This window comes from Embiotoca jacksoni, unplaced genomic scaffold (assembly GCF_022577435.1).
Source record: "Embiotoca jacksoni isolate LCO1_2020_lvr unplaced genomic scaffold, fEmbJac1.0.p SCAF_20, whole genome shotgun sequence".
Taxonomy (NCBI): domain Eukaryota; kingdom Metazoa; phylum Chordata; class Actinopteri; family Embiotocidae; genus Embiotoca; species Embiotoca jacksoni.
Window position 1 is genome coordinate 2,087,595 of NW_027185341.1, and position 14,694 is coordinate 2,102,288.

Below are 14,694 nucleotides of genomic sequence, written 5' to 3' on the forward strand. Positions count from 1 at the left end.
GAAATTATAATATTTCTTAAATCTGATGATGCAATAAAGGCAGCTGCGATGTAAGTAGGGCTTCCTGCTTGTTCAGCTTGGAGCTGGTGGTTTAGGTCTGGACACTTCCTTTACTCTCTGAATCCCAGTCATATTTTGGGATGTGGTGCAGATGTTTAAAACAGTTACAGATGTGCTCACATTGCTTTCTTCACTTCTAGCTAAAAAGTAAACACAATACTTACTAAGCTTATAAAAGCATTTGTCTTTCTGCATATTTTTCCATATATCTGTTCATCCATGCACCCCCCCCCCCCCCCCCCCCCGCCACCGTGTGCCCACGTACATCCCTTCATCCATTCATAACGTCTTTTTAAAGAAAGGTATCTTTAAAGCACATTTATTCTTCAGATCACACTGGACTCAGCTGCATGGGAAGAGTGTCACCACAATGTGACACTCTGTCGACTCCAGGGAGGCCAAACAGTTTCTCTCCACTAATCTTGTGACTCATTCCAAGCAGTTTACCGATGACTTATGCAGCAGCACAACACAGTATGCTTTGTAAAACATCATCTAACAGCTTGCTGCTAACCAGCTCTAATCTCATTCATGAGTTCACACAAACAAAGACACACTCCCAAGATTTGTACATTTAAAACCGCATTCAAAAAATCCATGCCTTTTTAATGAGGTAATGATTAATTTCTGTTTATCAGGGAATACAAAGTTTTTTGCAAATATACAGTAACTAAAAAGTGCTGAGTTTGCACTGTCAATAAAAAAAAAAAAAAAAAACGGTGTTTATTTATTTGACATGAATAAGTAATGGTACACTATATTTGCCTTAAGTGGCCTACTTAACTGCAAAAACACTTTTCTTTTTCTTGCAGGTAGGTGTTTGCAGTGGTGTTTTTCTTGAGCATTTAATCTCTATGAATTGGTTAGCTGTACTTGTTTGTTGAACATAAAAGCAGGTTAAGTCAGAGTAAACATATACACAAGATATTCATTGCTATAAATAAGAAAATGGACTTACATAATTCCATTTTTAAAGAAACAAGTAACTGGAAAATCTTGTGAACTGAGGTTGCATCAACTGATACGAAGCACTGAGCCTTTCTGTGACACCTTGTGACTGACAGAGCTACAACTCCAACTAAAAAGGGAAGTGGGGTCAAGAAGGAGAATTGGAACCAGTGACCAAACATGAGAGTAAAACGTTCGGGATGATAGTGTTTTTCTCACACTGTCACAGATTAAGGTTGCTTCTGTTTCAGTAGAAGCAAAGCTAATTTATATCAGGGGGAGAATACATAAATGGCGTTGACCTTTTGATAAATTGTAATGTGCACAACAGGAAGAAGGAGCCACGTTTGATTGCTTTGTTCCAGCCTGGCCTTTACTCTGGTGAGAGTGTCAGATAATTAGCAAATGGCAGGGCTTGAATAAAGTATCAAACACCACTTCGATTGGCGTTTGATCGCTATTGGCAGGCAGTGGTCTTTCACTCTGAAGCATGCTGGATTCAGCTGTGGGGCAGGGACTGCCTGGACATGGCTGGATTAATGCAAGCTGTGTTTTGGTGCTATTGCCATAGAAACCAGAGTTTAAAAAAAAAAGAAGAAGCAAGTGTCAACTTTATGGCTTCAGAAAAGGGGCTGCGTGTGTCTGATAGCAGCAGTAAAGGAACTTTAGAAAGAATTGGACTCAGTCGGACAAATTAAATGAAAAGTGAATGTATGTATAGAGGTTGAAAGTAAAATTTGACATTAAACATGAGGGGTAAATACATAGTTCCCTGTCCAACAACACACAAACATTCCCTGTGTTTTAACATAATAGGGAGGGAATTTGGTGGCTTCAATATGTCTTTAAGTGCAAATAAAAACCTTTCCTATAATGAGAGTTAGCAAATATTGTTATCACAGGTTAATCTTTAACAAGCAGTACACTGAAACAAAAACCTTTGCCCTTGCAAAAAGCAGAAAGATACGAAAAGAAAAATGGACAGTAAAATGTTGACCTTGTAGTTGTATTCATTCTTATAGTGTTGTTCCCTTTGAACTGAATGTGCTGTACATTGGTAAATTTTTGTTAAGGTAATCAAATCTTAGTGTTTCTGTGTTTAAAAAAACACTGGGATGTGGTTTTTAGAAGACCCTCTCAAGTTTCTCACACTCTCACACTGATGCAGCATCACACCAGACTCCAGAGTGAGCCTGACTTAATGACTTGAGAGTCAGTGCAGAGAGCCCTGTGGGCGTCGATTCGGTCTCAGAACCCAAACAACAACTCGTAGGACTGAAAGCAGCAGCACTCTCAAGTCCAAGGAGTCATTCATCTTAACAATGAGGAGGCAAAACAAACTTTCTGTCTTACTTTACCCTGTCACTAAAAGTCAATCCTTTACTACAAGATCATGTATTACATTGTCAGTGAACATAACAACATGTTCAGTATCTACATATAGAATGTTTCTCGCTACATTAATAGGAAATATAATTTGGTTGAAATTGTGCTTCAGAAATTTCTAATTTACTCCATTGCAAAATGTATGGTTTAATCTGAAGTGGTCCAAAAATGAAATCTGTGAAAGTGTCATAGGAGTTTCTGGTTTAGATCAAATATTTGTGACAGGAAGTATTTTGTCACGAGAGGAGCTCACGGTTGTACAGTGGTTTGGTTGTGGCCTAAAGTCCTGCAGTTTCTATTGTCTTTAACACTACAGACGCTTGTTGCATCTAACATACCTTTGACCAAAAAAGAGAAACAGTGGAACCAGCTGCTGTATGTTCGGTTGAAATGAAAACTGAACTTTCTGTTTCTGAGCTGTCAGTCATGATTTGTTTTGTTTTTTATTAACTCAATCTGTGTTTTGTTTTTTCTTTCTTTTTGGCAGATGAAAAATAACAATTCGGTATAAAATATGCTTGATGCTGCTATTGAACAATTAATTATTAAGCAAGTTTGATCAATGTGATCAGAACAAAGGAGACATGAAGCACAACAAGAAACAGAAGCTCCGATTTCACATAATAAAAGAACATCAAAGAGAGTGGTGAAAGAATAGGATTATGACATTGAAAAGAGTAGAAATAATCTAAGGGGCAGAATTATAGCAAATGTTGAAACACTAGCAGTTGGCTCACCCAACATGCTGAGCCTCAGATTGAGGTGTTAACTTTTACAAAAGGTACAAACACTGCATACAAAAGCTGTAAAGAAGTCACTTATCAAGTGTAGTTCCACTTTCTTTTTCCAAGTTCCTCCTCTTTCATCTTCCCTCTGCCCCAGCTACTGAATCTTCCCTTTATTCATCTCACGCCTGAGCTTCCCTAACACTCTTTTGCAGTCTTCTTTCTTTAGATCTGTGCTGTCTCAGTTATATTGAGGCTTACAGTTCGGCCCCTTGGAGAAATCAGGCAAGTTTTCACAGCTGAAAAATGCTAATGGGCTCTAAAAATCCAAGTAAATCTCGCTTTTTTATAGGAAGGGGCCCTCGTCTGCTTGAGCAACTCTGACTTGATTTGGATGCAAAGCAGGTTCCAGTAGTCGCTGCAGATGAAGGCTAAAGCTGAAGACTCAATACTCTGGCTAAGTAGGATGATGACATGAGGTTTGTGTAGGTATGCGAGAGTGCGTATGAAATAGGAGACTGAAAATAAAGGATGATGGTGCAGAAATGTTGTCAACATAAACAAAATCAGTTGTTTACTGTTGTATAATACAAAGGGAAGATTGTAAAGTTTTAATGACTGTTCCAGCAAAGTAGTAAAAAGCACACGGGGCAGGAGGGAGCAAAACATTTTGTGTATGTATCCCATGTTATGTCGCTTGATCAAGATCAGCTCCTGAGTTGCATGCGTTTTGTGACCACTGGTGGTGCACATTTGTGATTTCAACATATACCTGAAAGTTTGAGCAGAGAGCACACATCAGATTTTGTGTCAAACTCAGGAAATTGGCAATGAAGCAATGAGCGGGTGAGGTGTTTTGAGTGTCATGCGCGTTTCAAGAAGGTCAGAATGTCACAGTCCAAAAGTGAAGAAGGCGCGTCAGGTCAGGAGTGCAACCAGGAGCACGCTGGTGGTTTTCTTTTATATTCGCGTCAACAGGGTCAGACTGTCAACACAGTTCTACCGTGACATTCTGAGGCGTCTGAGAAAAAACATTCAAAGCAAACAACCTGAACTGTGGCATGATGACACTTGGGTTCTCCGACATGAAAACATGACTTGAACGATTGAAAAATTGCATGTTTCTCTCCCAAAACAACACAATCATAGCTCTCCACCATCCCTCCTTGATGGATTTGGCTGCCTGCGAGTTCTTCTGTTCCCCAAAATGAAGTTGAAGCTGAAGGGTTGCAGTTTTGACACAGAAGGATATCTGGCATGAATTGCAGATGGTGCTTGAGGCACTTACAAATCAAGACTTCCAGGGAGCGTTCCAAGCGTTGGCACTACTTTGAAGGGGATGGCGGCCCGATTGAAATCAGGTTTTTGGTTGTTGTAAACGCAGTCTCTGAGCTTTTTGATCACACCTTGTATTGTGTAGAGATACCACCAACAAAGGTCAATGTCTAATATTAAAGTGGTGCACTAATGTTTTCCATAAGGTTCATTAACTTATGTTTTCAGATACAAGGAGGAGGAATTTTTGTTGCCAGCAGTTGGCTTCATTTGCATGAAAGTAATAATGTACAAGAATGTTAACAATGCTGAAAAAATTATAACATAAACAGAGTGAAAAAAAAATCTAAAATATCCTTTCATGAAGCTGCTCTAATCATGTTTTAATTAACAATAGATCAAATGACTGTAAAAAAAATTAAGTTGGCTTGTAGTGACAAACCAAAAGAGAAATTTCCCCAGTCGCTGCAGTTTCCTTCCAACTCTACGCAGCATGTTCAGCACCAAACAGCAGACAGAAAACGTCAGCAACAGAAAGTCAGACAGAGAAGACAAGATTTACATTCGCCAGGTGGACAGGAATACAACTCCAAATAAAGGCTTATGTTGCTCCATATCTGTTGGATGTAGATATAAGCAACCAAGTGCTAACATATTTTTTTTTAATTATTATTGTACTGCCCCAAGTGGCAAATAAAAATCAAATCAAATAATATAATATATTAGCTATCAACTTTGCCAGTAAATGATAGCAACATTGTGGCATAAGACTTGTTCCAATACAAACAACTCTGTATCTCTCTCCCTCTCATTGGCTTGTCTCACAAACACACACACACACACACACACACACACACACACACACACACACACACACACACACACACACACACACACAGAGATGAAAAATCTGTCAGCCCTGGGCCACGAGGCAGAGGAGGCTCAGACTGGCTCCACACAGCCTGCATCACTCCAGCAAACTCCTACTCTCTTTACTCCCCCAAAATAATTTCCTCACTCCACAAGACCCGTCCAACAGTCAAAGGCATCACGCTCTGGATGTGCTTTGGTGTGTGACGGGTACAGTATATGCATCTATGTATCGCTCTGTGCGGGCATTAAGCATCAGTCATTTCTCAATAAAAATATCCTGCGTAGTGATAAACAGATTGATGTTTAAGAAAAAAGAAAGCTTTACAAGCCTGTGCAGTCTTGGCTTGATGAGAAAGAAAGTGACAGACTAGAAGCAGCTGCTAACAAATAAAAAGTAACTAGCCATACTGCCTCAGAGTCATCCACATAAAAGCTTCTCCGCTTACTTATTATCCCACAGAAAAGTAGCCAGGAGGGCTGCTTAGAACGGGGGGTTTGCATGTGTGTGTGATTACAAGTGTGTACGCTCCTGTTCTCTTGTAGTAGCCCTTTCCATCAAAAGCGTACCTGGTGAGAAACAAACACAATACAGGTTGGATCCTGAGCTCCTGTATCCAATAAACAAAGGCACGTTTGATGTGTTGAAAATGAACAGGAGTAAGACCCAGAGGGTGAGAAGGGCCAAACTCACAGAGCACCCTGCTGCCACAGAGCAGGAAGGCCGTCTTTCTTTTCATCATTTTTATTGCCCAGTCCAGCTTCCTGAATTACCCCAACGCCACTCACTCCCCGTTGTCAAATACATCCCATGACACACATACGAGTGAACCAGGAGACCCCATGCCAGCCTTGATGGCCCACATCTAAGCGTGCCACTGCTGAGCTTATGGCAGGTAAAACCCACTATAAACCTGCTGACTCTGTCACATTGTCATGCTGCAGTGAAGAGTAATTTTGAGTGGGAATAAGTTTGATTGACACGATCACTGCTGTTGACAGACTATTGGCCTTCCTAAAGTAGAGTGGGTTTAACGGCTAAGACAAATGTTTGAAGTAGTTTGGGCATCTGTGCTTTTATTTCATTTAACAACTGAAAGGTTCACTTGAAAAAAAAAACATACTGTATCCCTAAAGCAAACCTTAAATTGTAAATTAAAGCATTTTGTCAAATATTTCAAAAATAATGTGTGGATTAGGTGAAAACATTTGACTATTCTTCAATATCTCATCTTTCTTTTTAATTAAGGGATTTAAAAATTGAGGGGCTTTCATGGGTCAACATTTCAGAAATTATTGGGGAATTAAGGGATTTTGACAGAACAAAGTTGGAGCCAAGACAATCATTATGATGATAGACAATGATTTAAATTTAGATTTTGCTGCAAAGAAGATACACACATCTTCAATCCAAGAGCACAGAAACCACAGTTTCAAGGTGAACACCCAAGATGTGTCAAGAAGTGTCACCCAATCAAAATCCATCCTAAAGTGGTCACAGTCTCCCCTTCTGTTCCTGAGTTATGGCATCACATTCACAATAAAAGGACGAATGTGAGGTTTGACCATAAACATCTAATCAGTGTATCTTTGGGTCAAAGTGAACATTTCACTGACATCCAGTAGCAGCATCAGGCAAAAGTTTTGACTTGTCCATAACTTTGCTTTGTGACCAGCAAAACTACAATCACAGATGTGTCTTTCCTAATGGTGGACTATGGGGAGAAATGCTTTTTGGCCACAGGGGATGTCTTGACAAAAGTACCCCAAGCTGCCTTTGGGACAGACTGGCCTCCTAAAATACTGCAGGTAAACAGTACACCTGCTAAATTTCAGCATGTTAGCATCAAAGCATTAACATTTTAGCACTGCATTTAGCAATTTGAGCAAAATGCCTGTTTAGCTCATCAAAAAGTACACACAATGTTGTCCATGTAAACTTTTTATAACAAAACATTACTGCATTTTATCATCCATTACTCTTTAAATCCCGATCATTTTGAACTGCAATCAATTGTGTGTCTACTGAATGGTCCAATGATTCAAAAATGTCCATCAATACATCTGTCGGTCTGCCTCCATTTGTCTTCCATTGTATTTTGGCACTGGTCAGAGAATCAGATCATTGTTGGAGAAGACATCTGATGCCGCAGGCAAGAAGGACAGCCATCATCACAGATCACATTGCTTTTCTGGGTGAAACCCCAGCTGCAAAGAACATGAAGCCAGCACAGTGAATTTAACATAGACATGCTTTATGTTCAGTCTGGCGGGATCCATAATAACATGGGAAGCAAAACAAGCAAGGGCATTAGGTGGAAGGCGCTGATTGACAAGGAAAGAAAGAAAAATAAATACTGGATAGAATCTTACAATAAATAAACAAATACTTCCATTCCCAGAGGGAAAATTTAGGGAAATTACTCTTTTGATTGTTTCTATATTTAGGTATTGTTTCTCGTATAAGGTATTATGAAAAAATGCATGGTTTAATTTATGTCAAATGATCAAGACACACTAACAAGACAGCTGGTATAAACAAAGTCCTGTAAAAAAGCCTGTATAAACAATTCTGCCAATATCATTATTTAATATTTGGTGGGGTGAAACATTAGCGTATGGGCCGTAATTAGATGCAGAGCAAAGTGAGTAGTGAACCAATAACATTGCATAAAAAGTGCTGATCAACTCTTGGCTCAGCTGTAGGAGAAGTATGCACTAAACATGTCCTCTCATAGCCCAAAGGTCATTCAAATCAAACAAAGCTCCAGGTGCTTTCACTAATTTGATCCTCATCTCTGGCACAAGGTGTGAGAATCGGTGACATGAGCCGCCGCGCTGCTTCTCTGGAATAAAACCTGCTCGAGTCAAGTTTCAGAAACACGGAGCATATCCAGAATACTAAATAATGCCTTTCCTTGTCATTGGCCTCCCTGAATTTTCCCAAGTTTCCCTTTACTGTACCCCATCCGCTGGCTGCCTGTGGCTGTTAGTATCTAATTCAATGTCCCGGTGCTGATGCATGCAGCTGCCAAAGGAGTACACTCCTGCCCTTATTTCAGCCCCAACACACCAGCTCATTCTCTGCAATCTGTGACTACCAGGTGCAGGTTTCTTGCCAAGCTGTCATCTTTCCCCTTCTCTAATCAATTACGTTCTCATTGAAAGTGTGTTGCCTCTGACTGCCTTTCATTGCCGACCCAAAATTCAACCAATCATTGTCATTTTGAAAATGCACCTTTCCCTTTTGGTTATAAGGCCACTTAACAACTGAATGATGCAATACTCATACCTTCCCACCTCAGCTTTTAAAGTACTGACACATACTGTAAAGACAGTCCTTCCCTCTTGTTTGGTATAAAGTTAAGTGAACTATGTAGCGCCCCTGGTGGACAATCACTGCAACAGATACAGTATGTACATCCCCTTCAGTGTGTCAAAATTAAATCTATGTACTGTATGTCTATCTGTACAAGTCAGAAATTGAATGTTATTAGGGATGAAATTAACAGATATTTTAATAAAAATTACCCTTAAGATCATTTTCTGTGTTAAAACAGAATTATCAAAACATTTGTCTGATCAGTTAGTGGACTGATTGTCTGAATGAATGAACAACCCAAAGCCTCCACTGCTAATTAAATCCCCTCACAGGGAAAGAAAATTATTCACAAAACACCTCTGCATTTGACTGCCTGCTACACTGACTATTTACTCTCGAGTGAGAGTGGGAGTAAACAGACTGGCCCGTCTGGTCATCTGGTGGACGGGAATGTGGCAGCAAGACTGTTTTCTTTCAGACTGTGATTCCACGGCAGTTTGCCTCTGTTGTCCATACAGATCAGCGAAGGCGGGGTGTGTGTGTGTGTGTGTGTGTGTGTGTGTGTGTGTGTGGAAGGGGGGGGGGCGAGTTTCACTGTAACACTTCTCCCACCAGTGTTGAGATCCAAAGATAACTAACCTCCCCTCTTAACTAGTCTGTGCACGAACTATGTTCAGACTGCAACGTGAGATGCACCTATTGGCCAATCACTACTACTATTTGAACATATTGCCTCAAAACTACTTGTTTATGTCAATAAGGAAGTATTAACTTGGTCATCCCTCATGAACAAATAACCACAGGAATTTGAGGAATGCTGTGAGTATAATGTTGCAGCTATTGAAAATTAATTTGTGGCCACAGTCTAAACTAGATTTAATGGACCCCAATGGATAAGTATCTTCATATTCCTGGTGAAACATTCAGCTGTAGCCTCAGTTTTGTGCAAAGTTTTGAACTGATTGCTCACAACTTCTCAGGAAACCACCTGGTATCAGTGGCAGATAATCAATATTCAGATTACCCTGTGTAAAACTATTTATGCAACACAGATCAACCAGGAGGAAATACAATTTACCTGAAGATTTTCAAATGCAAATTAGGCTACAAGAAAGCCACAGCAGCAGAATTGGTGTATTTTTAATCAAATGCGTCGAAAAGCTTTAAATGTCATGGAATAGTTCATAATGAGTCTGGTTTAGTGTATCAAAAATAAAACATTTACCATCAAACAGTAGCTGTAAAATTGTTATTTTTACAGCGAGTTCATAAAGAAGCATTATTCAGCGACAGCACCCGAGAAGTCAGCAGCCCTGTCTCATGTTCTAGACACAAAAACTCCCGTCTTACCTTTGTGCTTCTCCATTCGCTCGCTCGGACACTTTGAACCGCTTTCCTCCTCTCATAAAACGGAACAATCACAAAAGTTTCTTTCGGAGTGATGGCACAGCAACTTGTGCGGAATGCAGCAGCCCGAGCCTCCCCGATTTGCAACAATACACTGACTGTGGCTGCTGGACACACTGAGTTGGGACGGAACAACAGCGCTCTACTCGTCTTCCTAATCTGTTTTTGCCGCACCTCCTCCTTCCAGATTGCAGCATCCAGTCTGCAGCAGCTCCGTCTCTGCTTCACAGTGGGGACCCTCAGCCAGGTGTTATTAAGAAGAGACCCCCGGTGCGTCCCGTGGCAAACTGGAAAAGTTTGACGCGCTTAAGAGAAGCATGCACTGAAAAGATGGTTGCATGAGCTTTTATTCTCTAACCATCGCTATTGAAATATATTTAAGAACTAAACTCACCACACAACTAAAGAGAAGCTGTGCACCTAACATAAGTTAAGCTAAATATAATTTTGTTTTGTTTCTCTGTGATCTATCTTTGTTTACAATAAACAGGGTAATGGTTTTTTTTGAAAGAGAAGAGAAATGTGAATCCTGCCTGACATATCTAACTTATGTATAAGTGTTTCCAAACTGAGTTGACCCACGGGTGAGGATGGGAAGGATTGCTGATTGAGGACAAAACAACTGACATGAAAGTGTTCATCTTAAAAAAGACTGGTGTAGCCTATGGGCTACTGAAGGCTGCTTTTCCAGCCATTGCTTTCTCTCCTATTGCAGCAGAAAAGTTCCCTGCCTAAACAAGCAAGTACCCCTGTGGGAGAACCGTGACCGGGTGGAGGTATGAAAGGAATGTCAAGCGGAGTAACACAGCATACTCCAGGAGATGATTAAAAAGCATGACATGTGTTATCAGCTGGACGGTTTTATACTTAAACAGGGTGGGGGCACGTGTATGCATACTTGCGCCACTTACAGTAACCTCCCCATTAAATAGCTAGAGCTCAGACAGTAAGGATAATTATGTAATTGAATACAAAAGAGCAAGTCCAGAGAACTGAAGTCATGGTTAGTTTAAATGACAGCAGACACACCCAACATAAAGCACTACCAGAGCTGAGTAGGCCCTCACCGGTAGCCGAGGCCTATCAGGACTTCTTCTTTATAGCCTTCTCTTTTTCTTTCCCTTTCTTTCATTATATCGTTTCCTTGTTCAAGGACACTCACATGCTGCCGGTGCTCTTTTCTGTCCCCTTCATATCAAATTATCTGGACGATTTGTAAAAGCCACACATAAACTTCATTACCCAGGAGGCACTGCGAGACCTGTTCCTGTTTCTGCCTTTGTGCCCTTTTCTGTTGGTGGCTCGTAAAGTTCACATTTACCTTACAATCGGCCTGGCTCCCAAAGAGTACAAAGTGAAAACAGACAAAGACACTGGGACACAGCAGAGATTGAGAAGTAAAATCCCACCCATCCGGTCACAGGTCAGGAGCTTTAAGTTAACATTAGCGCCACTGCTTGCATATAGGAGCCGATTGATGTAATGTTGGCATCAGCAGAAACACCTGCAGCTACAATTTAGTTGACCTCAAAGCATGCTGGTGCCATTTCTGTAAGTATGTGAACATCTTACTCATTAAAATAGTGTTTCTTGTGTCCTCCCTAAAATGTATAGAGCTTGAATTTGTGCCATCTATCCACTGTTTCTTATGAATGCCTTGACTTCCTGTATCCATTTCAAAGTAATGTTTTGACCTAGTCTTGTATCTCCAATAATAGAAATGGTTGGCCCCTAGATTAAATAAATTGATATTGTGAACATCAGCATTGCTTCCTATATATCTTTTATTCACTGTAGAAATTCAATGTAATCATTTGATGATACCAGTTGATACACACCAACATGTGAATAAGGGCAGAACTCACCCTTATATTTTTTCTCTTCAAGCACTGACCATAGGGCAGGTGTTAATCCTGTGATGCCATCATGGTGGTTAATGATATACTTTCTATGTCAGGATCTCCGCCTGTCCCTGTTTGTCGTTCCCTCTGTTTCCCCGATCACCCTTTTCCTCATGTTCTCTGTCTTCTCCCCTGTTTCAGCCTGCACAGGTCTCAGGGACCTTCTCCGCCTCTGGACTCTGCCAGAGTTCCTGCCGCGACCACCCCGGAAGGATCCCGGGTCGGTAGTGACTGTTGTTGGCTTACAAAAATTTTGGATTTGCCTCTGTACTCGCGCATAATCCCCTGGACTATTCTCCTGTTCTGTGTTGAAAATAAACCTGTGTTACATCAAGTCATCTGCTGTGTGTGTGCATTTGGATCCGTTCAACCACCACCCCTTAATATTGTATAGGCTAACTGCAGCAGACGGGAATGAGGAGGTGGTAGGTTGCACAGAAGTTCTTTCTAATGGAAGTCTTTCTCTCTAGTAGCAGTAGCAGTAATTCTTTCTAGATGGAGATGTTATCTTTAAATTCTGCTCTCACACTGATACAATTCATGAGCATCGATGCTTTATATTTGCTGTGTGTTATTGTGTTTGTGTGTTGTGTTGTTGAGGCAAAGGGGGAGATAGGCTATATACAGTATGTGTGAATATGGGCTATAAAAAGCACAAATTCCACTGGACATTTTCTCATGTGAAAGAACATGTCCTTCATCAAATTGAACCCATTACTATCCCGGAGAAAATTGTTTACAATGGAAAGTTTTCTTAGCGTAAATCTTAAAGGTCAGGTTTGTGTCTGTCTCCGCAGACTGTACTTTCCAAAAATAACATTGTACTCTGAAAACTTGCTTTAAAACATCGCCAGTTCTCTCATAGGTAATCTACAGCGCACAGTTTTTCAGGGTACTTGGCAGATAGATTGTTCCAAGTATTTGAGGAACTTTCCAAGGCTCTTCTGAGGAGTTAGGTAGCCTGTCTTGATTGCTTTTGCCTCTTCGTGTAATCCCCGTCTGAGGTGTTGAGATCAGGGCTCTGTAGGGGCCAAAACTCTGTTAAAGGGCCCCCTATTCTTCTCATCACTGGAGATAGTTCTTTGTGAATCTGGCTGTTTGTTTGGGGTCATTGTCACAAAGGTAGGAATTTGGGAGAGATCAGATGCTTCCTTGATGGTATTTCATGTCAGTATAAAAGTATCTGCACTCTATGTTTGTGCCGCTGTATCAAATTGAAAAATCAAAAATGGAAAAGTGAATTTGAAAAATTGCTGAGAAATAATGTACTTTGTTTGTCTGACAATGGCCCCACTTTTTAGATTTGTACAGAGCTTTCCGCCACTTCTCATTGTCTTCACCAGCAGAATGAGTTGTCATATGTAGATCGCTCAGGTGTCATCATGTGACTACTAGATTTTTCCTACATATCCACCTTTTGTTTCCAAGGTCAATCGTTAACATCTTTCCTCAGTATTTTTCTTTGTTTGAAAAATACCATTTTTACCTGACCAAATCTTTCAAGATTCTTTTTAGGGAAACTGCTGTGTTTTATATTTGTTTAGATTGCAGCCTTGAACTTGTGCTTGTACAGACTTCACCTCACCTCAAACATGTAAGTTCAAAGTCAGCAGATGATGTCAGTATTTTCTAAACATCATAGTCTCAAGTGAATGGTGAAAGTGTGAATGTGAGTCAGGCATGATGGCTCAGCGTGACTTGACAACAAGGGTGGTCTGGCCTTTCTTTCCTTCACTCTGTCTTTGTCTGTGTCCACAGCAAAAGATCTGTGTTGTTAATCCAGGAGGAGAATTCCTATTGTGCAGCAGACCTTTGGAAGGCCCTGGTCGTAGGGGAGGTTTAAGACCTTGAACATTCAGTTTTGTGTGATTTAGAGTCATCATGTGTGCGAGGTAGGTGTGGAACAAGTGCGTCACAAGTTTAAAGTTAGGTCAAACAGACACCTGAGCTTTACAAGATTGCTTTTTGGAATTAAAGGTGAGACTGTGGATAACTCAGTCCTGCAGCTGATTGAAACAGAAAGAGCATTCCTCCGCTGTGAATCAGAGGACAAAGGTCACAGACTCAACTCCAAATTAGCCCCGGACCTTTTGATTCAGGGGTCTCTACCATGTTTGCACACATATAGAAAGACATAATGCACCTCAATCCCCTGAAAAGAGACCCCCCAATTATTTAGGTATTATCATCTAATCTAGTCTACACCATGTGCCTTCTCTGACTGTTATGTCTGGGAATTTCCAAAGAAAGTCGAAGCCACTGACTCTGCTATATATTTTTAAAGAATATTTAGACCAAGAATGCAGAGGGCACTGGTTTCAGACACACTACACCTTGTAAAGATGGTGCCTATTTCCCTTCACCACAGAGGTGTATGCACCTGACTAAATGCTAGCAGGCTCTCCCGTGGCTTAAGCAGACGAGTGTGAAGTCATGGCACAATAATATTGTTTCCAGTTCACGTGTGATCAAGTTCACGGCAACCTCTGTGGAAAATAAACAGTGGTTCTTCAGATTTCTAAGTGTTGAGGGAATATGTTTTTTGACAGCTTAAATATTGCCTAAATTTTGATAGCCTAAGAAGACAGCTATTCAGACAATTCACCAAATGTATGAAGGTGTGATGAAATATTTGGAAAGGATTACATCCAAAATAAAATCTATAATAAACGTACAATAGAATACTCCATAACTAAAATGAACATCTTTTACTCTGTTGATAATACAAACTGTGTTAACGTTGATTTAATAGAGTCTATCAAACAGAATTTGTGATGCACAATTCAAATGAGTCAAGGAT

General features: G+C 40.5%; 1 protein-coding gene across 2 annotated transcripts in view; it reads right to left on the bottom strand.

Annotated features, from left to right (window-relative positions):
* Positions 1-10,160, bottom strand: part of afap1l2 (actin filament associated protein 1-like 2) — a 38,814-nt gene extending 28,654 nt beyond the window's left edge. Inside the window, exon 1 of one of the 2 annotated variants that reach the window (XM_069155563.1) lies at positions 9,937-10,160. In XM_069155563.1, the coding sequence (XP_069011664.1) occupies positions 9,937-9,952 (16 nt within the window). In that variant the 5' untranslated portion in view covers positions 9,953-10,160. The remainder of the gene's footprint in view (positions 1-9,936) is intronic. The other variant, XM_069155564.1, reaches the window with a different exon arrangement.
* Positions 10,161-14,694: the final 4,534 nt, after the last annotated feature.